Here is a 27283-nt window from a genome sequence, read left to right on the forward strand (position 1 = left end):
AGTTGAACATTTGGTCCGTCCTGTGCATCCTGTGCGGGAGAGTTTTGTATGCAAAATTGACGAGAGTAGTTACCCGATAATTACTGTATTCGTATGATCGGTGGTCTTGTTTGTAAATAGGGAATATGAGAACTTCAATGAGTTCGTGGGTAGTTCCTCCTCAGTCCATACCTTTCAATTGCACAATAAAGCTGTTCGCTCTCGACTTTCAAAAGCACGGCGAAGACGCCGTCCTTTGCAGCTGTTTTGCCGTTTTTTGCTGATTTTTTAACCTCGTCCAAAGTTGGTACCATTTTGATAACTGAAGAGAGCAATAAAGATGAACCATCGGGGTCTAAGAGAAAAGCTGGATTCGGTTCCGGTTATACTTGAATTGTCCCATTACAACCTAGCACAACCCGTAAAACTCCTAGCTTGGTAAAAAACAAACAAACTTTGAACCTAGTAAATGCTGCTTCAATGACTCTTTCTTATCTATTTTTCCGCTCTTTTACCTGCACGTCTTGTCCCGCTCTAGAGATACTATAAAATACCTTCATTGGTTTCTCATACTATTCTCTTCGTCTATTAGAAAGATTACCGTTATAAAATTATTCGTATAATGCACGAACCCATTATGTCAAGGTAAAGCCTATTTGATTTGTTTTTGGGCGCTGCAATAATGGAAACTGATGTACTGATAGTAGACTTGAATTGGCAAAAAAATCAAACCTTGCGAGATTAAGAGACAGCTAAAACGCAACAACATCCACGTGAGATTTATGTCCGGCACCATTGAAAGGTACAAAACAAAGCAGGTACGTAAAACAAAGCAGGATATAAAGTTCAAAGCATACAGAAAGCAGCAGCCTTACAGATTGACGGAAAAGTAGAGGGTTAGAGTGATTTTCGAAGAAAGTTGGCTGCTCAATGGTTTCAAAAAGTGTTGAGAAAAATTTGGGATATAAATTTACGGAATTTTAAGCTTCCGTTACTTTTTACCGAAGTAGGTGGAAAATTTAACACCAATATATAACATGTTTTGAAAAATCATTAGCTAGTTCATACCACTAAAATAATACTAGATGGAAACTACTACTTTCATTAAGATTCTACTCCTTCTCATAAGTCGTACGCAATACAAGAGTGGTGCCGTCAGAATTTACCACATTTCACATATCATCACAAAAAGAACCTGCTTCATGAAGAGATCACAATCTTTCGGAGAAAAAAAGGACAATCCCGGTGCTACATTACGTTTTCGAAACTTGGCTTTCTGTTTTTTTATACGACAGATTTCGCAACCAGTTGTTAGTGTACGGGACAATTGCGGGGCTAGTGCTACGATATTCTCCCAATCGAGATTCAAAGTGGACGCGCAAAAGGTAATACTTTGGAAACAAAGCAAAGTTTGGTTACCATTTCAGACGATATGCCCAGGGCCGGCGCTAGCCAAATTGTCGCTCCACGCAAATTCTCAAAATGGTGCCCCCAGGACAAACGAAAAACAACCGGCGTTGCTGTGTGCAGACATTTTACTACCTACACACTCGCAAACGCACAGTCTCATAGCGTTTTCTGGAGAACCACTCACGAGGTAAACAGCTCGTGAGCACCCAGCTGCCCGTGAGGGCTACCGATTTTGCATTACTTTTTGTGTACTTCTTCATCTTACGCTCTCGATTCTACACACGGGTGAGAGTGCGAGTCCTCACGAGTGATTGGTATCAGTTGCTCAGACTGCAACGACGTGCGAGATCGACGACCGTGGCTGTTAGCTAAATACACACTCGCAAAAGTCGTTGCAGTGCATGAATAAACAAGAGCGGGAGTTCGAAAGGAATGCTTATGCCAACGTGTTCATTCGAACGAGTACGCGTGTGTGAGAAAAATAGCCCACACTAGTGCGGGCTTCGCAACACTGGTCACAGTCAACCGCCATTTCTTTTGAATAATTGTCGGTTTCTTGAAACCCATTATTAGAAAGATAAACCTTTAAAAACGAAAAAGTTCGGTTCATGTTTCCTGTTAATTCAAAAACTTCGTCATTCCTTGCTACTTCATCGAAGATGAATCTGCTGATTGCGGATTCTGAAGAGATTCGAGAATCTCTGCCGAAAAATCTCTAAATAATTTAATATCATCAATGCCACTTTCCCACCACGTTTATCTGAGTGTTTTGATTGTTGTGTTTTGTTGCGAATAGATATTCAGGAGGAGGAGGTGGAGCGCAAACGAAAAGCGAAGAATGGCGTAGGCGTATGAACCATCCACTGCAGGCACTACTTGGAATGATTCTCAAAGTACAATTGTCGAAAGTTGGGAGAGTACGATGGGTCGGTCACGTCGCAGGAATACCGAATGACCGTGCAGTGAATCTGTTCTCTCCTAGACCTTCATCGGCCTTAAGGGCCTCATACACGTACGCATATGTTGGGTTGGAAAGGAATAAAATGTTGACGGGTCATTCAGGTCGAGCGACAAGCCCAAAATCTTCTTTTGCCTGCTTGGTCCGTGGCGCTCATACACAGCCGAGAGTGTTGACCGAACATGACCGCATCAATATTATCGGTCAACATGTTCGTACGTGTATGAGGGTCTTTAGGAATAAAGAGAGACTCAACTTACTAGATAGCTCGACCAGGTTGAAGCCGATTTGCTAGTGTCGAGATGCTCAACGAATTGGCGGCAAATAGCCCAATACAGTGGAGAGTTACTCTAGATACACCACTTGCCATCCCGGCTTTATGCTGCTAAAGAAGAAGGAAGAAAGTTTTATATTACCCACTTATTTATTTAATGCTACAGTTTTTTTAATGTAGGCGAAATGGTGCCCCCTCGAAGTGGCGCTTCAAGCAGCTACTTGTTTTGCTTAAGGGAAGCGCCGGCCCTGGATGTGCCTCAGAAAACCGTGCGTTGCCAGTTGCGACACATTTTACAAACGCCTTCGAATGGTGATTAGTGAGAGAAAAAGGAGAGAGATTCACACTCAATTTGAAAGTTTCAAATATTAGGTTATAACCGAAAAATAAAAGTCTGTTTATTTTGAAGCATTTGTTTTGATTTTATGAGAGTTTGATGTATTGACAAACAGCTTTAATCACCCTGTAAAAATTACACCTATCAGGATTTTTTGAATTGGTGACATTTCGACGTTTGTCATTTGTTTCAATTTTGTGACTGCTCAATTTGTCACTCACAATTTTAATAACACACTAGATTTTATTTGTAGGATGTAATTTTATAATAGTGCCGTGCAACATTTCCTTGAATAATAGGTAAGAAAATGGGTTACGAACGAATGAGTTGAAATTATTATTCATAAATAAAAACACACAATCTTTCGTCACAATTTATAAATTACTTGACCTGGAAACCAGCGAAATTTACATCAAGAATGAAATAGCTAGGAAATTACATTTGAGCTATGATCCAGATATATACGGAAATCTCTGGACATGTCTTTGACCTGTCCTTATCGAGCATAGTAGATTCTGTAATCTTTTAAATTGATACAAGCAAGCAAATTGTAGTTCATAAACTTAAAAAACCGAAGCATTATTCCGCGAAGAAGACAGCCACTACCGTATCTGGTTGTTTTCCCGGTCGACTTACCCCTTTGTCAAGCAGATAACAAAGGTAAAACCCATTTGTAGGCAATAAAGCTACCTAACCCAGTCGCACTTTCCAGCAATTAACAATTAAATACGACGTTGAACAGTTTAACTAAGCGTAAAACATCATTAATTTATTAGGTCAATTAACCAAGACGCAGTGATGATGAGACACTATCAAGACAGTTAAGTCTAGAGGGTGATGTGCGATGCGTCATATTTGAATCTAAGTGGGAGCCATGAGAAGTCTAAGCGTATCTCATGATGAAGCAGCGACGATCAATCAATTATAAGTTACTAAACTCATGGGCGCACAATTAAGTTTTGCATAAGCAGCCATACAAATTCGAAACGATTCCAGTTTCGCAAATATAGGTAGGTACCCACGTCCGTATGTATCCTGCGCCCAGAGCGTGGCCTGCAACTGTCACTTTTGGCGAAAGACACATGCAGCGCACTAGAGCAGTAGGACAAACTCGTACTAGCTTCGAAGGAACAGCTCGGTAAGGTCAGGAGAGAGAAAAACGGCAAACGCGGCGACTATATAAAACTAGACCCAGTGGCAGCAGTGGGAGCCGGGAGTGGATGCCGGGTAGGATGTGTGGTGCGTAATTTTCCGCAAGAAGAAAATAGAGATTAAAGCTATACTTAGCGCGCTTGGCCGAAGAGGGGAAAGCCGTATGTCGGAGTAATTATAATGGTTCGGTGGTCAAACTGGTTGGATTAGTTGAGCAGCCTCCTAGTGGGACGCGAATCAGCTGGATGTAGAAAGCAGATGCAAATCTGTAGAAACCGGACCCTCTGGTGATGATATGTTAACCCTTAAACTAATGCCGGATGCGAGGCAAATACGATGACAGATTTCCTCTAAAGTTATTCACCAGATTGAAGATGATTTTAAATAAATTCGACTTCGTCAGTTTAGGGTTGCGTGTTTCTCCCTGCTAGGGAATCTCGAATCTGACTGAAGATGTTTAGTTCAATATAGTACGACGTGTAGGAGTGGGCGAGAGAGAACCACCCTGTGGAGATGCATCCCGTCGTTAATGCTTTCTATTCCGAAACTGGCTGCATTGCGCGTTGGAGTTCCGGGCTGCATAAACGTTACGATACGGAAACTGGTCCCATTATTGACTTCTTATTATTTCCCCAGTTTACTTCCGTTCGCTGGTGTTCGAAACGACGATAGGGCCAATTCCCCTACCAACATTACGAAAGAAGATCTTGCCAACTGCAGATGGGCGATATCATTATGTGCTTTGCCCATTCGGTTCCTTTCATTTGAATACAAGTTCTTATGCACTGCAGGCCAACTGACGAGCTGCGGACGGGTTTCCCACTCACGCCGAGGGCATCCACCGAAATAGGTCAAATTGATTGAAATTTATGAATCGGCGTGAAGAATTGTTCAGCCATCTTCCAGCGAGTAATCCCGCTCGTGCCGTGCTGTTACAGCAAGATAGAAAAGCATGCTAGCAACAACGAGCAAGGAAGTACAGTTGTTTACAGTGCGAACTTCAACCGCTAAACCTTCCTCGCCGGTCGGTGCTTGGACGGATCCAGGTCGGAATTATTTAATAAGACTGTTTTTTTCAACGCTCAGATGATTTTCCTCAGCGATGCACGATGGAACCAACTAGCTGCTGTTAACTACCGTTTTGGCAGGCTCTCAAAAATGACATTCGAAAACGAACGGTGGAATAACTAAAGTTCCGGCCACCACTGAATTAAACTTTATTGTTCTGGTTGGGCTGCTAGAGCCCACTTGTATCCCAGTCAGCATAAAAATGGGTTAGGCGTTCGCTCCTGCGAGCGAGTGCGGTCGACGTCGGCACTCGGCATTGCGGACGGACCCGTACGAGGTCTGCAGTTTGGCTGAAGCAGACAGGCGTCAGACAGAGGTAGAGAGGCACCGAACAAAGCCAACTTTCACTCCGCCGGACCGGTCATGGAAAACCATGGCAAAACGGTACGTTGCACATTCGGCACACTATTATTGCACAAGCAGAAATAAAAATTAACAACTGCACTGCGACGGGATTCGGTGCTTGTTTTTGATTCGATTCTGACGTTACTTATAATTTGTGATGATTGGCCAATTTAGGTGCAAGTTCCGGCTTCTTGGCAACGAACGCACTCTGAACGCGCGACGCAGTTGGCAAATGTAGATAAAGGAATATTTTGGACGTTACACAGACTTGCAGCAAATCGTTGTGAAATGTAATAGAAACAGTTCAGAGTAAACTTTAATACTTTGAAAAACAAGTAGATGCGAGGATAAGCACCGTCCCGGAGTTCAAAAGAAATGTAAAACGAAAAAAAAATTAAAAGATTTTTAAATCATCTAAATGAATGAATAACAAAATATACATTATTTGCTTATTTAGATCACCGTGGCACTAATAGTATTAGAACTTGTTGATTCTTTTCGGTGAAAATCAAAAACTGTTGATTTGGTGTGACGTTTCTGCCTACTGTTTTCTTTTGGTCATCATCAGACGTCTACAAAACAATTATAAAATTTATTCACTACATTATATTTTACATGCAAGTAACATTTTCAGTCAATATTTTCGTTACAGTACATTTACTTCACTTACAATAACAGTTCCATCCATATTCCATATTAATACACTTGGAGATATATTTGTTGCTTTCCCACATATCTATTATTTACCCGAGGCATCTAAAATAGGTCCGAATAATTTAAATATGACATAAACGCTCAAACACATGGTGAACTAGTAGAACACTTTCTCGAAAAAAGAAATCTTTTTGACGCAGGACTACGTCTTTCAGGAATTTTCTTCGTGATCGCCTTGTTTCACAAGTAGAGACGAAAGTTAATTGCACCATCTGCTTACTATGAATTCGATTACTTTCTGGCTTTCTGACAGTGACCAAAGTCTCCTCGTCCCAACATGTCTAAAATTCTCTACGACGATTAAACCTAGACCAATTTGATGTCCTTGCTTGGGAAATACGCCAGAAAAAGTGACAAAGTCTGCTCGTCCCAACCCAACAAGATTTCTTTCAACCGCGAGTAAGCCTACACCAATTTGATGTCTATGTGAGGAACGTTTGTTAGAAAGAAAAGTTCCTTATTCCAACAGATCGCAAATTCTTTACGGTGAGACGATTGACGATTAAACCTAGGCGAAGTTGACATCTGTGTTGGAACAGTGCGCTACAGCTGTAGTGTTCGGTTGTTATATGGTCGGTGTTAAGTCAAACTGGACCAAGTCACAAAATTTAAAAAAATTAGTTAATGACAGCAAACGATCCAGAATTTTCTAAGCTGCATTTGACTCTAATCAGACTACATAAATGTTGCAAACATCCAGAGTGATGAGATGATTTCGAACGATTGATGGCTATAAACCATACAGAGCTGCAAACTTTGAACGCGTTTTGTCACTTGGTTCGGTCTGACTTAACACCGATCATATGATTCTATAAGCATGCACACGCTTGCTGTATAATTGGAAGAGCAGTGAAAAGAGAACACAACAATGCATGTACTACTGATAAAAAGCGATCAAATTGGTAAAATTCCTTCAAAGTAGGGGTAGGGTTGGTAATGAAAACCACCATTTCGCGGGGTGTGATCCACTCCTTACTCGCCCTCGCTCGTTCGGATCCAACTGAAGGAAAGTAATAGAAGTTAGTAGACCTAGGAAAACAAATAAACCTAAATAGAGGTGATTTCTGGGGGGGAAGGGGTATGGTACTGAAATGTCTCAAGCAATCATAGAAAAAAGATCCTGCCTCCAAACACCCTCACATGCCAAATATGATTTCATTTGCTTGATTAGTTCTCGAGTTTTGCAGAAATGTGTGTACCATTTACATGGGAACCCCACTACTAAAGGGGGAGGAGCTCAAACCATCATAAGAACCTTCCTCGGCCCCAAAAACCCCTGCATCCAAATTTTCATGCTGATCGGTTCGGTAGTTTCTGAGTCTATAAGAGACAGACAGACAGACAGACAGACAGACAGACAGACAGACAGACAGACAGAGAGACAGAGACAGACAGACAGATAGCGACATACAGATAGAGACAGACAGACAGAGACAGACCTACAGACAGACAGACAGAGACAGACAGACAGACAGAGACAGACAGACAGAGACAGACAGACATACAGATAGAGACAGACAGACAGACAGACGGACAGACCGACCGACAGATAGACCGACAGACAGACCGATAAACAGACCGAGAGACAGACAGACCGACAGACAGATCGACAGACAGACAGAGACAGACAGACAGGCAGACATACCGATAGAGACAGACAGACAAACAAACAGACATACAGACAGACAGACAGACGGGGGATTTCTTAAGGTTTGGTTGAAAATTTTCGGTGAAATATTGAAACTGATGATTATAAGGTACACCGGGGCAAGTGGGACCTAAAAAATGCATAGTTTGGATTTATTCCACTGTGTTTTCTATACCTTTGATTATTTCCAAATTCTTTCAGCACAAAAACTCTTCAGTGGTAGGGGAATTGTGTATAACGTGCCCCCCCTGGCCAATGTGCGCCCCCTTCGTTTTTCGCTAAACAAGCGAAATCAAAATGCAAAACCACCCAGAAACCATAGTCTTTGATGAAACTAGCCTACTATGCAAGTATGACAGTTGTCGCATGCTGTGAAAACAAAACAAAAATAAATTTGTTTTTGAGCAGCTTCCGATGTAACTTTTGGCGTCATTTCCATAAGCTATTTTCTTGTCAAAATCTGTAAATAACCGGTTGTTGCGATTCGATTGCGTGAAGTGAACTTTAAAAAGACATCCCTGCCAAAAATTGTGGTATGAAACGCTTGATTTGCTTTAGCATTTAATATTTTTCCAAATAAGTGAAAGCAGGCCAATATGCCCCACTTGCGGTGGTGCAATTTGCCCCCCTTGCAAATGTGACTATAAACATAGGTAAACAGATCTAAGTTGAAGCCAATTGCCATTATTTAATTCAACTAGTATTGTAGAGCAATCGTGGTGGGAATAATTTATTACTAACGTCCAAATTCTAGGTAATTCAACTACTCGGTACAAAACGCCACAGCTGCAGTATAATGTGCCCCATGCAGAAAAGAAAAAGTGCACCAGAAGGCCGAAATTAGGTTTATTTTACATAAAATTACGATATTTTGCAAAACAAAGGAAATAGTTTTACTTTCTACAAAATAGAGTTGGCCTGTCACTGGTAGAAATACTCAAATTACCGCATTGGGCATATTGTACCGCAGGTGGGGCATTTTACCCCGCGCAGACGAGAAACACAACATTTAGGTGCTTTTATTAAATAATTCCTAGCATGTTTATTCCACAATACTAAATGAAATAAACAATTGCAATTGGTTGTCAGCTTAAATACCAACATATACACGTAGTTTTAACGTTAATTTGGGGAAGTATAACGGAGATATATCCATTTATTCTTAGGGGGGGCACATTATACACTTTTCCCCTATCACTTCGAAGGATTAATTACGAAAAAGGCCTATCAATTTACATGAAATGAATCTGGAGGAGAATTTTCAAAATTATGGCGATAGGTCCCACTTGCCCCATTTACCGGGGCAAGTGGGACCTATATTCAAATTTGATTTAAAAGCATAAAATAATAGTAAATTGTGTAAGTTAATATACAGCAATGTTAAAGCATTGCAAGAAGCAATCAAAAACAATATTTGTACGAAGGGTTCATTCAAAAATAGCGTAACAAAATCAAATCACAACGGGCGACTTTATAATTTATATAAAACACAGATCGTGAGCAATTACGCTGTAAAGCATTATTGTAATGAAATGTAGTTGAATATGTCGTTGTATCCAATTCTTGCGAGACGTAATTTAGGATTAATCATTGTTTAATAGCTCGAAAATACGATTATGATCTGTTTGTTCTACCATGCCCAATTCGGTAGAGTTACTCATAAGAGATAGTTACGTTATAATAACCACAACACTTTATTGTTTCAACTCCAGTTGCGGATTTGCTTAATTATATCAAATTTGACCCAAATTCAATTAACATCGTTTATGTGTAACCAAAATGTGACCAAACTGTTTGTTCCCTCACAAGCTGTGCATATGGGCTTCTTTCTTGGGGCTCCTTGGTTTAGTCCTTTTAGGTTTTATTTTAAAGCTTTACTGGTATAAATATTATGTAATTGAACTGAAAATGTTCGATAGTTCATCTAAAAAATGTATTAAGACAGGAAGGTTTGTGCTGAAACATTTTATTTTTAGGTCCCACTTGCCCCGGATGCTTTGAAGTGCCGAACTTATTTCGAGCCTTTTTTTTAATGCCGTTTGTTAAATTAAACAACTAGTTTTCGGGTGTAATTTGTTAATACACTCATTATGTTTACCTACTGTCAGAAAAACATGTACTTTTGCGTAAAGTCTGTGGCCAAAATATCATTTATAGAAAGGTGCGTCAAACTTACAACGCAAATTGAAAATAACGCTTAAATTAAAAGTCCAATTTTGATGTTTGGAATGCCCGTTATAAATAATCTATAATTTTAATGCATGCGTTTGAGTTGTATCTTTCATTTCTAGAAAGGTTTGGTTGGAGAAAATGAGGTTGAAGAGAGTTATGAGCTCCGTTCCCACTTACCCCCTATTCCCACTTGCCCCGGGGTACCTTATCGCGTAACGTTTCAGCCTACTATTCTTCAGCTATCGGCTGATGTCTGCAAATATTTATTACCATTATATTATGCTAAGGACTGTATCGAAAAGTCTTTAGCAACATCTATTCGTGAATAAAAATTAAATACGATTATTATTTCAATTTTTGTTTTCGGTTTATTGAAGATCAGTACGACTTGAAACAATAACATGGCTTACATTAGTCAAAATATGTGGTTCTAAAGAATGAGCCCGCTTTTGATGAAACTCCTCCCAGCAAATTTGATGAAACTCCTCCCAGCAAAACTAGCTTTTGTGCATTTCGTGGATGTTGCTGTTCAATTTATCTTACATTCCTCCATGCTTTGGGTAACTGTTCCTTCCCTCCTGAAGATCCTCTTCACAATCGACCAGTAACGTTCAATTGGTCAGAGCTCTGGACAATTTGGTAGATTGATGTTTTTCTCGACGAATTGGATATTATTGTCTGAAATGCACTGTACTACAGGCTTAGCGCAAATTCGCCCTAAAGAGAGGGGGAGACTGATACTGTTTGTAGAAGGGGCCACAATATTTTTTACTATTATTCATCTTTGTAAATTTGAGCATTTACTGCACACTTTGTGAAGAAAATACGCATCGCAGACCACAAGTCCAAAAAGCATGCCATTCATGCCATGCATGCATGTACTGTCGGTATCATCCACCACCTCGTCCGCCGATTTCGTGTAAAATTTCGGCCCTGGAAGCGCTTTTGAATCCTGTTTGACGTAAGTTTCGTCGTCCATGTAGATGCACTTGTTGCCGTTGTCTATTATCCGTTTATAGTTACCGTGCCCTTATTTAGGCTCGAGATTGTTACTCTCCGGATTTCTTAGATACCTTATGATTCTTGTACGTCTTTACGGAGTTCCTGACCTTGATTCACTGAATTATCGCAATGCTTCTTTTGCGTATTTTAGCCAAATAAAACGTTGTTACCAATAGGTGTCGTTTAATATGAGTTATTACTTCAGAATCCACCGGGGGCTAACTGGAACCAGGTTTCTTCCGGACCAAAGCAGATCCTTCAAGGATAACTCTTTCATATTTATCGATGATATTTTTACGCTTGTGTGGTGCACTTTAAACCGTTTTGCGATTTAATTGATAAAAAACACCGTTTTCAGTGCACGTGTGCAAGTGTGCAGATTTTTTTTTCTGATTTCAAGATTTATCCGAGGCATAGCGTAAAGTAGAAAAATAATCGAAACAAATCGATTGCACAACTCTATTTAGATATTTAAACAAACTTTTGCTTGCACGCACATACAAATTACTTCACCCATTTTTGAGTAAAATCGTTTTAAAAGTTGCTAATTACTTTTCGATACAGTCCTTATTTAGGTATTTATCAACAATCAAGATTCGCGAATTACAATTTTCAAAAGGTACAAAAACAGATCACAAAATAGTATTTACGCCAAATTATTAGTATTTATTCAGTTTTCACCTGTAGGTTAGTTTTCGCCACCCAACTGGCTTCTTGTTACTACTCTGACGAAGCGTCAGGACTAGACCATTGTATGCAGCATTAAATGTTCCGCATTCTCTCTGCAGATTTACAGTTTTGCTATAACCTAGGATTTTGATGTGGAACACCTCCGCAGTTGTTCTGGTCTCCTGGTACTTTATCCGTTCTAATAACCGATTGTTGGCGAAATCGAAGATGTGTCCTGCTTCCATTGTATGCTGCGAAAGTCCCGATTCCGCCTCGCCTTTTCTAGCATCGTTTTTGTGTTCTGCTACCCTGGCTTCTAGCTTCCTCCCCCGGTTTGTCCGATATAGACTTTTCCATCGTGCGTCCGTTCCACATGGTATCGATTATACCACATTTCTCTGCTTGCTATCTATCTCAAAGCTTCCTGAAAAAATCTCGAATTCTCGAAATAAAACCGAGCTAGCGAGTTACATTGGACATAATAAGGCCATTACAAATATTTTTTAAAGTTTTTATCCTTTCAAAGCTAGACAACTCCAGAGAGGGGGGGGGGGGGGGTCGAAAAAAACAAGATTTTTTTAATCACGCAAAAGAAATTAAGATTTTTAAGAATTTTTGCTTGAAGTTTTATCGTGAAACCCGAATTTTGTCTTGCTTTTGGTATAGTTGTTATTTTCTATGCAAAAATCTTCCAAAATAAAGTCAAAATCGAAAAAAAAATTTTGCCGGTTTTCGGAAGCTACATTTAATCAAGCGTTGAAAATGGAAAATGTGCTTAGCAACGAGAATAGCGTCACGATCATTGTTCAACCCTTTTGAGTTCAATATCATGATCAGATTAATTCAATAATCCGCACTGCCAGATGCCACCTCAGATTGTCTGCGTACACCAACAACTTACTTCCATCTCCTAGAATATGCTGTAGGATATGCTGTGTTATTAAAGTACAACGAGAAAAGGAATGGGTCCATATTGCTGCCCTGGGGCACGCCCAAACGGGGCTACTAAGTGAACGTTCATTTTTGGTTACTAATGAACTACTAGTATTGTAGCACCGTAACTACAAAAGATACAGCAAAACTTTATTCAGCAAAATTGTAGGTAATAACTAGATGTACAAATGTCCCATACATAAAGCAAAGCAAAGCCTAGGCGCTACATGCCGTTATCGAAACTTGACCTTTTATTTTTATACGACAGACTTCGCAGCCAGCTGTTAGAATACAGGACAGTTGCTACGATCCTATCGATTCCAACAGCCTCTCCCAGCCGAGGTCCCATACATAACTTTGTCAAATTTTGCTCGGCTGAAAAGATACTGTTAAATGGATCAAAATTGAACCGACCCATCCCTGCACATTGGTTAGCTTGACGGTTAAGCTGTGCGTTCAAATTGCTGATACATTATATAAATTTGAGCCTTCAGCTCTATATGCGAGATGCAAGTTGTCGCGAAATCCTCAGGAATGAAGAGAGGATCCCGACGGATTATTCTGGCATAAATCAGCGTTCATTGATATAATTTTGGCGTTTCATTTGAGAAAGGACAACAGAGCTTACTTTTGATACTAGCAGCGTGCACGACCATGAGAGATTATGTAGTTATTTTCCTTGATTCGCGGATTTTGACGATCACAACTTTTGAAAACCGAAACCATGCAACAAGACCCCCAAAATTGCTGGAAATTTTCTTTGTTCGAATGATCGGTTAAATGTGCCAAATAAAGGTTCTACCAAAACACTTGCACACCGGGTATAAAACAATACCAAGTACGCCAGCCGAACCCACGGGAAAAGAAATTTTCACTTTCTTACCGGCGCGGCGGCATATATTAACATAGCCGTAGCGGTTTCAAAGGTACTCAAAACAATCAGGTTAAGCGGTAGATACTCGAAAGCTATCATCGGTAGCAGTTGATGAAAACTGAAGCAAAAAACTCTGCAAACTACAAACAATTCGTACGAATCCAACATAGACCGTCGGTAAATAGATTACATTTCTCATGTTTAGTATTGACGAAAAGCATTGACGAGGGCACCCTTTCACTTGTTTCGTGTTTATGAATCACCAGAAGTATTTCGCAGTTTTTCGGGGTATTAGAACACAGTTAATATTTTATCAAAGAAAAATTCGAACAACTTTTTAAAAATTACAAATTGATATATAATTGACATCGTTCAGCTTAATAATGTTTGTGATTGATATTAGAAGTTCTTCATCTGTTATAGGAACACAAAATTCCACTTAGTTAGCCTCATGGTTCGACAGTCTAACAAGCCAGTCGTTGTCTGTTCGAATCACGTAATTGTCCTGTACTCTAACAACCGGCTGCGAAGTCTGTCTTAGAAAGTCTTAAAAGTCTTAGAAAGATGTGTAAGCCCAAAGCTTTGGTTTTTACACCTTAAAAATCACTTCACATCAAACCTATACGTAACATGTTTACAATCACAAACGACATCTCGCAAAATGCTACACAATCTCACCATCGCAAGCGAAAAAAAAACGGTAAACGAATCAGCGTGGCCATCGAATCATTAGCGAATAAAAAGGCTGAAATAAATTGTACCTTTCATTCGTAAACTTTTACGGCAAGAACAGCTTCAAAACGGCTAAAAACATGCAACGCATTGATTGGTGTACTTGAACGATTGATTTTCCATCTAGATTGAGACAAACGAATTGAACAAACAGCGGATGGCTGAACTCAGAAAAGAAGTTCGCTGCGTACGATGCTTACGTCGTATCGGAGTGAAATGAAGGCCAAAAAGGCATTCGCAATGAGCAAAGGCAGAATTCTTACTTCAACAAAAGCAACAACAACAACAACAACAGCAAAAAAACTATGGCGTAAATCTTGTTCCGTCCCTGGAAATTATAATTATCGCTCAGCCCCTACCTTTAGTGCCCAGAGAAGCACGATATCCATCACAGTAATTTTATCCTTTTTCTTCATGATTTATTCTCCACTGATTGTACCAATATCCGATGCAGGATATTACCAACGTTTCTTATTTTTTTTTGGTTTCTTCCCCTTCCACTTGGTAATGTTGATTTTGAAACACAGACTTAAGCACAGCAACGACGAGCAAATCTTCCACTTTGCGGTTATCCTACCCTACGGGCAACATAATGATAATGATACCACACTGCTCTGCTCTACAAAGCTTCTCCCATGCATGCGCCCCCGTGCGCACTCTTCGGAGATCTCAATTCACCGTAATCACATATTTGCTTCGTATCACCGTGTATGTAAATGATTTTTTTGCTGCCTTCTAAGTGTAAAACTGAACTGCACACAGCCGACGATCCAATTCTGTGCTTTTTCCAAAACATATCATTCAAAGCATCTACTAGACTACCACGGGAACTGTTGAACCACATCCATTATGTGAGGAAGGAAGGCCTATCATATTTTCCACATCGCGCACCCACTTGAACCTCGGCGACCTTCTCCAGTGGCGAGCTGCGGTTGGCAGGTTAACAAGAAGTCACCGCTATTTATTCTCGACGTGAACTTATCTCGTTTCGACACACACTCTCTTCAAAGCGACAGGCAATGGGACGGCAAGTATCACTCCACTAGTGGCGGCAGATTATTCACCATTCCCCGTTCAAAAACAAACAACGGCGACGACTGTCAACGAAACTGTACTACCAGTAGCCGCGAAACCGACGACGGAAGCACACCACACACACTGACAGGCACACACGCACACACGAGCCCGGTACCATCAGGGCTCCACCGGGATACGGTAACAGCGGAAGTTGGTCTTCTGCACCCCGGGCGCAATAACCGTACCGAGCAGCCTGTCGCAAAATGGCACGAACCGACCAATGACCTACAGACCGAGACCGACTCGTCGCGGCGCCGTGGAACTGTCTCTCGGTCTCAACCAGCTTACGAATGAACGGACGCGCTGCGCTTTCTTTTCTTCACGAGCATTCAACGCTTATTGTATGCACCGGTTCGTTCGCAACACTGCACTGCACGGCTGCAGCATCCAAACTCCGGCACAAGAGGAAAAACTCACACGTTGGAGGCTGCCAGGCTGACTGGCTAGCAAGCCGTTTGCTTCAATGTTTCAATGGAGATTGAACTTCAACTCCGTCGCAGTAGTGGCAACGCACGCGAGTAGCACCGAGGGACCTCTGAAACCAAGTACCCGCGCGCGCTCTCCACAGCAGCAGCAGCAGCAACTGCAAGCCGGCTCTCCCATCTGCTGCTCCCGCCGCGCGCCGCCACCAGTATGCTACCTGCTGCCGCCCGGCGGCTCCGTTAGTCAACTTTTCTTCTGTGTTTTTTTGCTCAATGATAATTTCTTGTTTCTGCTTCGTTTTTACTGTGTGCCTTCTTTCGCTTTTCTTTATGATGGTCATGATGATGATGATGGCGATGATGATATACGATCAGCGGAAAAGGAGGAGAAATATAAGAAAACGCACAAAAAACAACAGTACCTCATCGGATGAGACGATCCACCCAGCAGCGCCGTATTTATTTCTCGACACAAGCAATGAAAACCCTAAGTTGACTGACCGGAAACTCGACGAATTTCGAGCAACCGGGGTACCTGGTTATATAAACAGTTTCTATCAACGAAGAAATTTACGTAAAATCGCTCAAATAACTAGGATCTGTGTTCGATGATGTTATCTTTAGAGAAGCACTACGAAAGTAGAGTAGAACAGAACACACGAACCAGGTACCCGAGTGATAAACTAAGGACTAAGTTGTCTACAAGTAAAGATGACATAATTACGAGAAAAGAATAATTTTTAATCCTAATTCATACTTTCTAGAGTAGCAATATCAAATTTATTTTAATGAACATTTAGAAAAAGTGAAATATCGTCATCTGGGGTAATTTGTTACACTTTTGTCCATCGCGTTTTGTACAAACTCTACCGCTTTGCCACGAAAACTTGATGAATTTTAAGCTACCAGGTTTTTTGAAGTTAATAGAGTAAGGAGGGGCAAAAGTTCGATGGGAGTAAAAGTACGATTCAATGATTTATCAGTGCAGATTCCGAGTAAATTGACTACATCGGCATGAATGAGTGACTACTTTGACAGCTTGAGTCATGGGTAAATGTTATTTTAGAACGGTTTTGATATTATACGGCAAATACGTTATCAACAAAAGGATATTACTTGTTGAAAAATTGTAGCAGCGTTTTACATAACTCAGATATCTTTCTTGAAATTGAGAAGAATATACAAAATATATTTCGCTTTTCCGTAACCGTAATTTGATCAAACCTCGTCAAGCGCCTAACGGGGCAGAAGTGCGATTCACGGACAGGGCAAAAGTGCGATCCACGGACCGAGAATCTAACTCGTTTTACTAACGGGACGACGACACTATGCAGGCCACTTATAAGGTACTGCGCCACTGCGCGTGACGCTGTACATCTGTCAGCGTGTTAGCCGTGATTCTCAGCGCGGGTGTTCGGGGAAAGGCTCCGTTCCTATAGAATAAACCAACCTTCGGTGGTTTCTACAATACACGAAGGAAGAGGCACAATTTGTGTCTAAAACTAACTCAATAAAGGGGCTGTGGAGTTTCTCTTTTGTCCAGGTTCCCAGGATCATTACCACCGGCGAGCCGCATGTCCTGGTGGAAGGAGTCGGTTCGAATCCAGCTGTAATGCTCCGATTACAGCTTGGCTCGATCCATGGAAGCTTGGAGCTTGGATAAAAGATTGCGGTACACAACCTCTTAAGCATTGCTTCGTATGCCCTTATCTTCCGCCCTTTCCCCTTCACGTCTGGTCTCAATCTGTTAGATTCTAGCGACTCTTTGTTTCATTGTTTTTTTCTACCGTTCCCTCCGTAAATTGTAAGAACTACCGTCTTAAAAACGTAATTATATACAATTTTAGGTACTATATTACAGATACTAGAAATGGAAGATCTACTGAAAACTGTGTGCTCTACAGATACTGGCCGAAGGAAAACAGTGTCTATTCGCTGTTGAAACAAAAAAAAATGTTTGGTAAAGTTTCGATCTGATGGAGGCTGCAGTACGCCAGCAGAAAATAGTAAAGATGCAAATTATGAATATTCCTTACCAAAACACATCACAGATTGAAGATATGGTTTTGTTAGCTACTGCTGTGCTAATTTCATGGATTTAAACTTCACACTTTTGCCCCGCGGTATTCGGCACTTGATCAGAAACATGAAGAATTTATGTTGTATAACACTATTACTCTAGATCTAGATGATTTATAGTTTAATGTGAAGATATTGAGTTATTGCATCAATATAAAATATACTTTACACTCAAGTCTTTTTTTACACGGTTTGTTTTTTTCGATTACTCAAGAACTGTACAACTGCGGGTCCATTTACAAACTACGTGACGAATGTCGGGCCTCTCCCAAATGTATTGAGAAATAAATGAATGGTCCCTAAGTTTCCCTGTTCTTAATAATCGAAGAAACAAACCGTGTAAAAAAAGTACTTGAGTGTATTACTTCTACTTCTATTACTTTTACTTCTATTACTTCTTTATATGTCGTGAAAATTGCTGACAACCTCAAATATCGCACTTATGCCCAGTGATGTTAAAAATTCGAAATCTCAAAACTAATCAAAAATCAAAATCAACTGTGAATCATGTCAACTTGATCCTATGCAGAAAAAACCCAAGCGTGAGTTTTTCTGTTTTCATAGCAAGAAGCACAAAACTCACACATATTTCTCCCGCTTGATCACATTCTGATTTGGTTCAACTGCTACCCGGAGCTATACACCTATACATACAAATTCGTTGTTGAACAGCATAGGCATTCTCTCGTGCGATACGTAACGGTGACTGAGCGTAAGAGAATGAATCTCTAAATAAATCGTAAAGTTAAACTAAAACACACATTTAAACTACATGTTTATCTAATTCTTATTAGGCTTTTTACTTTCTAGTTAAGAAAATGTCGATTCCCGCGAAGGAACAATGTAAACTCTGCCAATTTGTTTGCCATCTTAGTCCATGAATGTGTGCTAGCTTTTTTCGCGGCTGATGTTTTCTCTGGCGGTTAATTCTCTTTCGCTCTCGGGTTCGTTGTATGAAATACCAGCTGTGGAAGAAGTAAGAAAATGCTCACAGCTGAATTTGGTTCACATCGCATAGCAACAGAGACATCGCATATAATAGCGAGAGAAATTCATATGTGAGTTCGGCGCTTCTGATCGAGGTTGAAATTTCATGGTGCTTGAAATCTCATTGAGTTTTTTGCTACTATGAATTTTTAAACACTGCTTATGTCTCGCCCTACTCTATATCAGTACTGAAATTATATGCAACACTAATATATGCACAAAAAATATTCTTTATTGACTTGATTAACTGTTTTAAAACGGCTCCTTTTTTAAGCTTTTGAAACGATCAAATTAAAGGCATATATCATCATAATATATTTTGTCTGTTGAAATTTTCATCATAAATAATTCCAAGTGAATCAAAGAAATTGACGCTGAACAGACTGACTTAATTCTTAATTCTTTCAGCACTATTGTTGTAATTGGGATTTCCAATGGACCACTTGACAGCGATTTGAGGCAGTACAAATAACCGAGAAATTTGATAAAGCCTAAATACCTTGAATCTTGAGGCTTTCGCAACAACATACGAAATATTCAGCTTGTACGTTAACTAACTCCCCGTTGTTTGTTATCCGAAACATGTTCAATTGTTATTCCTTCAAACTAATAACGAAAAGAGCCTTGTTTTCAAAGAAATGTGATTGCTGAGCAGTACGGTTTACGTCGTGCTAAACGAGAAAGCCTAGAATTGATGTAAAAGAACGTTACAGTGGTCAGTGGAACGAGTTCGGAAGTATATTTTATGATCATCTGCATAGGATAGTCATGGGCTCATGATGACAAAATTAACATCGATGAGAAAGAGCAGAGTAGAAAAATCAGAGGGCTTATGTGGCTTCTTTGAGGTATACCTGACGAGGTTAATTAGCTATTCAGCCTTCATCCGAAAGGCTATTGATCAAGGGGTAGAAAACTTTGTGAAATTGAATATGGGGTCGGAATGAGCAATTATACAAAATTTGGGTGAAATCATAGATGGTCGATTACAATCAGTTTGGTCACTTGAGATGGAATGATCCAAAATATATGGCCAATATCCATTTGATGTTCCACATGATTTGTATGTGCCACATATAAACAAAATCAACTCCAGAAACAAGGTACACCTGAAAATGGTTTATAATGGTTTAAAGGTTTATTCTCAGGCCCCTCATCATCCTTCATTCATACTAAAATCGATATTATCCCGATATGGCCAATTGACAGAGTAAAAATGACACTTCAACAGACAGAGTCAAAAATGCACTAGTTATATGCGCTAGAGATGACTATAATTGGTTGGGGACAGCGCTGTCATGTGGAATGAGGTGGGTAAAGTAGAGAAAAGCATTGAAGGAAGGCTACCCAATTACACACAAGCACACATAACAAATTCAATGAGCATATCGCTCACTCAATAGCGATTATAGCACAAATAAATGCAGTGCGAGTGATACAGCAAACACCCGGACGATATCACAATAGATCAACGATACTGGTCGCAGTGATGAGTCCATACAAGAAAAAAAACTTGAAAATTATATGTCATATGAATAATATATGCACTTTCATGCTTATATTTATGTAATAACAAGCCACAAACTACGATAACAATTGTGTAATGATGTATGCGGGCATAGCTAATGGACCTATGAACCAAAATAATATGTATTTAAAAATATTTGAGATCTCTTTTTCACAAGCAACATCTAAAGCAATTTTTCATCCGTGGACCTAAAAATAAGCTTGAAATCAGGCATAAAATTAGACTTGACATTACGCCAAAATTGTTTTTCACGTTTTTTTTCCTCAGTTGTTTCACGCGAATTTTGGAATTCACTAGGTTTTTTTTCGTGAATTTTGCAATTTACGCGGATTTTTTATATCACAGTGACTTCAGTGATATATTAAAATTAGGACTTAAACTTGAATTTGGATGCTAAATTAGATTTGAAGTTTTATTTGAATTATGACTTAATATTCAACTAGAATTTGGACTGAAAATTAGACCTAAAATAAAACTAGAAATGGGATATGGAATCGCACTTGAAATAGCGCTCAAAATTGAAATGAAATTAGATAAAATAGAACTTTAAAATCGGCGTTGAAATTAGATTTTAAAGTTCAAAACACAAAAAACAACACGCACAATAAAACACAAGTAGAGCCCCATGCATAGCCGACACGCCTATCTCGCACTGGAGGCGTTCTGGTCGTCCTCCGCGTTCTCCACGAACTAACTCTGAGATCTCTCTGCCAAAAGCCAGGATGTCATATTTTATATATGATGATGATAATGATTATGATAATGATGATGATGATAAGAGGAGGAAAAATGGAAAATAAATCGAATTTGTAAATGTGTTTTGCCCTGGACATCCTGCACTACTCGAGCTGTAACATGTAGTATAGTGAAGAAGTGGAGATTTCGTCAGCCCCGCCTAACACAGGTTGTTCTCAACCGCGTCCCGCCAACAATTTTCCAACACAAACAATCACAGATGAGCCTACAGGGAGTCAAAACTCGAACCATCAGTGGTTATCAACTTATCAATGCTCGACCCATAGAACAATCTTCATCCTCCATCCCCCTGGCATTTATGCACTGTCCAAGGATACGCCTACAAAGTAAATTGAGCGCAGCATGACCGCGGGCGTTTGCGGTAGTCGACAGAAACTTTATACTATAGATTCACTGCCGCCTCCCAATTCTCGAGGCCGTGTCAGGTGGGCACGCGTTTATGCGCGTGTATGGAATAGTTAAAACTGGAGGGATAAAATTAGCTATCTAATATAATGGTGCAACGGTAGTTTTATTGCAAAAACACTTGCACAAACCAACTTTGAATGTATGTCAGGACTTTCGTCAAATGTACGATGAGAATTTCTCCATGCACTGGATCTGACTCGTAATCTTCCGTAGGTCTTCAGTGAGCAGCGGAATTGCTTCAAGTCCATAAAGAACTACTGGTCTAATGAGGGTTTCGTACATTGTTAGCTTCGTACGGCGACTATGCTTCTTGATCGTAGCATTTTGCGAAGAGCAAAGAGGGCCCGATTACCCGCTTGAATGCGGCGCTAAATCTTCTTACTAGTGTTGTTATCTGCGGACACCGACTTCGCTTTCAATCTGGTGTAGATTGCCCCGCGATCACAAGGTTCCAGGTTATGATATGACAGTCATCCGCAAAGTCTGGGAGTTGGCTACCCTTGGCGAAAATCATGCCTCTCGTTCCGATGCGCGCTCGTCGGATCGCCCACTCAAAAGCGATGTTGAACAGTATGCAGGATAAACCGTCACCTTGTCTCATCCCTCGCCGCGTCTCGAAGAAACTCGAGAATGTCCCCGAGATGCGCACGAAACACATCACACGATCCAATGTAGCTCTGATCAGTCGCGTCAGTTTATCCGGAAAAGCGTGTTCGTGCATTATATGCTATAGCACCAGCTCGATCGACTGTATCGTATGCTGCTTTGAAATCAAGAATGCCTAGGCAAGTTATACACCTGACATTTCTAGATGATTTGTCGGATGGTAAACATCTGGTCCGTAGTTGCGCAAGCTCTCGTGAAGCGTGCCTGGTAATTCCCTCTGAGACCCTGTGCTACGTAAAAAACTGTTAGGTAGTCATTAGAGTATTAACGATTTTGGATGGTTTCCATCACACAATAATTACAGAACCTAATACATGTTTCATTTCTTAATATTTTTTTTTCAGTTCGTGAAAGCTGTATGAGAATTGAATCTTATATCCATACCGCACATATTAAAGTTATGAGAAATTTCATCAAAGCTATAACAATTATGATAGATACAATGATGATGTATAAAGCAATACTTTTCATACGACAAACGTTACTGCTTATAAGAAGAGTTGAACGAAACCAAATTAAACACTCCTGTGCAAAACACGAGCATGCTGTTGGAGTTATCTACAGGAAAAAAAACTAATAATGAAGCTGTTTCATACATGAAGGGAGAGAGCAGAAACAACAAAAGCATTAGTTTAGCAACTCTATGCCAAAACTATAATGTAAGTGTGTTTCTCGTTGAAACATTAAGAAATTTTTCTTATAGTCATTTCATCAGTTGGGAGAAGCAGGTTTCGAAGCAAACAAACAGCAAAATATGGCCCATTCAGAAAGACGAAAAATAAACCGAAACTTCATGTCGATTTTGCACAGTTCTTGTTCCGGAGTGCACGATCATATTTCTGAATGTGATCGTCACCGGTTTCTCCGGCACCTTCGCTTCCTCTCTAGATGAATCCTGTTGAAAGCAGACATGTTAAGAAAGAAAATGATCCATAGGCTGCTAAAGTGCTTAACGTCCGATTCCGACCTGGTGCGCTCCCGCTGAGCTGAGTTTCGTAATGACGCGAGCAATATTGAGCGATCGATGACTGCGCCACACTGGAGACTGCCACGGACGGACTGATGATAATTAGCTGATTCGCTCGACTCTTCTCGGTGTTCCTATACATTTGCTACTCTTCCGCTCTTTCGCTCTCGTATGTGTGAACGCGTTTTTCGTCACTTCTACGATGCGGCCCGGCAATGCATTTCTCCAGCATAAGCCATTGTATATTTTGTACAACCGAAATAAGTAAAACCTTGAGTACGGTTGAAAGAAACTCTACAGATATGACACTTCGCCGTAAAACGATGGGAAACAAAATACGAGCGATCGCTCCTTCTCACACGCTCAACTCAAGTGCTGATAGCAGCCTGTTTCCTCAATTATCATCATCAGCTCGATCGATCGAGATCGCTGCTTGTTGATGACGGTTTTCAGCACTGAGGAGAAAATAAGAGAGTACCGTGCTGGCTCCGTATTCCGACAACTTGAATAGGTTTTCGATGATTGAAATGTCGTGCATTTCATATTTAAGAATAAAGAATACCAGAAAAAATTTTACTTCAATGAGTTTTAATGGAAGTAAAGTTTTTCTAAAAACCAACCTTGATCTTGATTCAGATGAGAAAATGAAACCGGAGAAATGTTGAAAACATGACCCCTCGAGCCTCATTAAAAACACGTCAGACGGAAACTCAAACAGAAATAATCACAAGCCAGCTAGTTAGCGGAGGGTGTCACACAAGAAAAGAAAACAGTTACCGAGCGTCCTTCCGCTTAAGCTGACACAGTTTTTAAAGCACAAAAATAGAATTCACATCTGGTTGAAAAACTGAACGTCACTTCTGTCGCCATATGTTCCTAATGACCGAGGGAAAAAAATCTCAGTGACGAGCGACGGTAAGATCGGTGCACCATTCCTGTAATTTACTTCCATACAGAGGAGATCCTAAGCAAAGAAAAAACAAGAGAAAAAAAACATGTTCGCGGTAAACCTGTGGAATAAACAACTGCGTTCCGCGAAAATATATCAAACAAATTTGATTCTGTGGCGAGCAAAGCATTTCGACAAAAACAAAGTTGTAAGTGAAGTAATTCCGATAAATTAATGCTTTACCGATCATAGAAGCGAATTCAAGGAACAGTAGACTGAGTAAACTTCACTTGAACTACTGATCGGGAAAAAAGTTTGGGTGTTTCAATTTGAGAAAAAGAATAAAAAATTGGTTTACTATGGTAATTACAATAATAGATTAAATTATGCCTGCAAATCGGATCAATAAATGCACCCAAATGTGCTCAATTTGTTATTTCTTCAATACTGGTTCTATACTGCATAAGACAACATTTAGCAAAGCAAAATATAGATAATCGATTTTGCACAATTCAAAACTAGTAAAACGTGACGCATCATTAGTTTATGTTTATGAATAATAGTTTTCGGTGGTGGCATCAAATTCGTCTCATGAAAATCTTCTATACGTCTAGGTATCTGTGCTACCAGGAATCATTTTTGCTGCTGCGCAGTTCTTCCGTCAGCCGAAAATCTTTGTCACACTTTTCGTTGGAAACCATAAAGTTGGGCGTTTTTTTAGGAATCACAGGCTTTACAGCAAATATTGTCTATAATGGGAAAACCTTCCGAGAAACATGAAGGTACACGTAGGTACCGGAAAATTTGAATACCATCAGCCAGCCGGATGCAGGGCCAAACTGTGCCCTGTTTTAAAAGTGAATATTAACGGGTTTCGCAGGCAAAGACTGGCGAATTGTTTGTTCTAAATATATTCGCTAATACGCGAAGGAAAAATAGTCCCTTGAGATTCTATAGAAACATTATTTGAGCGGGTCTTAAAGAATAAATTATTCTCTCTCTAAGCTCTACACACATATCCTTCCTCCTGACCCAAGCACGAAACGGATTTTAAATGAACTTTTTTATTCAACTTGGCATTCTTTTCAATAGACTAACCCCATTATTTATTATTTTGACCTTTATAATGAGGTCAGAAATTTATAGAATTTTTTATAACGATAGTCTTTACAATAGACGGATGGAACGGTAGAAGAAAGTAATGAAAAAGGTGTTGATAACGTCTCCAGGGCGAAGCAAGAGGTGAAGGGAAAAGAGCAAAAATGTAGGTAAGGGAGGGTCATTGAAGCAACGTTTATTAAGTTTGTATAACGTTCCTCTTTACCTCTCTTGTTCCGTGGATCAAACCAAGCTATAAAGAGAGCCAATTATAACCAGATCGAAATCCAGTTTTCCCCCATGCCCTGTAGACACACTGGACCGGAAATTGATCCACCTTACCAAGCATTCCGACTTAATTCTCTCTCTCGCTCTTTCTCTATCTCTCTCTTCTCTTTCAGCTCACTTTTTCTCTCCCCGGTGTCCTTCTGCTTTCTCTCTCTATCTTCTCTCCTTTTACTCTCTCTTCTCTCTTTTCTTTCTCTCTTCTCTCTGCTACTCTCTCGAAAAAATACATTAAATTTTGTAGTAGAAACAATGCATCTACAACAGTTTTTAGTGTGAACATTGAACCTTTTGGTAAATTTATTGTAAAGTGCCTCAAATTCACGAAAAACTATTTTATTTATTGTTAAGATATGTACTTATAAACCCGTCATTTTTCAGGTAGAATCTATCAAAACCATGAAAGTTATGGTGGACAACAATAAATTTGATGGTTTGGCTATCTTTTCTGACGATAAATTTGATTGTTTTTACTGTATTTTGTATCCTACTGCTACAATAATTTTTAGCTTCATGTTATGACTATTTTTTCTGGGCTCTCTTATCTAGACTCCTTAAAATATTCCCTTTTTTACTTTTGAAGAAAAGGGACATCTAGAACAAAATGTTCGATGTCAAATTTTTTCTATGAGTAATTTACATGACTTATTTCAATTTTGTGATATATTTGAACTGAAAAAATATTGGGTTAGGCATAAAAAACGAAAAAGAGAAATTGAACTATTTCATACCTTGCGGTCCTCCAGATAAATATTTTTCCATGAAAATCAACACTCGAGCTTCTTTTGGGTGTACTTTCATGATAAATTAGTCTTTTGCTTGATCGCATCGTTTTTACGATGTTGCCCGTTAGAAGGTTAAGAAAAATACCCTTTTTTTGTCAAAACCTCTTATTTTCTTTTGCCTATATCTTCGGCAAAATTAAGTTTAGAAACACACTATTTTCACATTTTCAAAGGAAATCACCCAAGGAATTTGAAAAAGATATTATTTTTGAGCACCAGTGCTGCCAAATATTTTTAAACTCAATTTAAAAACTAAATTAACATTTTTCTCTCAATGAAGACAATTTTAACTCAAGAATTTCAACTTCATCGTATTTCGCAGATTTTTTTACATAAGAATCACTCATCGCCCCGAGGTATTCTTTGCCGATCCCGAGATACAGCGTTTTAAATCAAGCAATATCCCATTTTTTTATGTAAAACTATAAGCAAAATAACTTTTTTTAAGCAGTGATTCTCTACGCAATGTAAAACTACTTTACTATATCGGGAAAGCATTTATACAATATATAGCAACGTTTTTCTTAACAGTGTTGCCAGCTTTTCAGTTCTGTTCAGTAGTTTAGTAGTTATTAGCATTTGAAATCTTTCATTCAAACGTTACACTTCTATTTTCGTTTTCACAAAGTGCTACCCAGTCCCACTATAGTAAACAAAGACGTAGTCCTACGTCAAAAAAGAGGTTTTGACAAAATCCGGTATTTTCCATAAAAATGGAGGCGCTCCCATTAATCGAGGAAATGTTCGATCCGTACCAAATTTTGGATTTTTACTTTTTGACCGAAAACGAACAATTTGGCAAAATTTGGTTCAAATCCGTGAAGGTCGATTACACGTTTGAACTTTTTCTCGAGCACTTGGCATGGAATGACCCATATTGTAGTCCACCATAACTAGACTTGATTCTACTATAAAAATTACAGGTTATTGGTTAACAATAAAAAAAAATCTATTTTTCCACTAACAAAACTTTTTATTTACAGTAAATGTTATCGTCCTGTTATAGTAATTTTTGACGTAGGACTACGTCTTTGTTTACTATCTGGGACTGGGTAGCACCTTGTGAAAA

At 39.6% G+C, this 27283-nt stretch overlaps 1 protein-coding gene across 2 annotated transcripts in view; it reads right to left on the reverse strand.

Moving 5' to 3' along the window:
* LOC128741174 (tyrosine-protein phosphatase non-receptor type 9) overlaps positions 1-27283 on the reverse strand; it is a 128552-nt gene that overhangs the window by 71959 nt on the left and 29310 nt on the right. Inside the window, exon 1 of one of the 2 annotated variants that reach the window (XM_053836791.1) lies at positions 14627-14739. The exons of the other annotated variant lie outside the window; for it this stretch is intronic. Within the exon in view, the coding sequence (XP_053692766.1) occupies positions 14627-14683 (57 nt within the window). The 5' untranslated portion in view covers positions 14684-14739. Of the gene's footprint in view, positions 1-14626; positions 14740-27283 lie in introns of those variants that run through there. 2 annotated transcript variants of the gene reach the window in all.

Source organism: Sabethes cyaneus, chromosome 3, assembly GCF_943734655.1.
Source record: "Sabethes cyaneus chromosome 3, idSabCyanKW18_F2, whole genome shotgun sequence".
Classification (NCBI taxonomy): Eukaryota; Metazoa; Arthropoda; class Insecta; order Diptera; family Culicidae; genus Sabethes; species Sabethes cyaneus.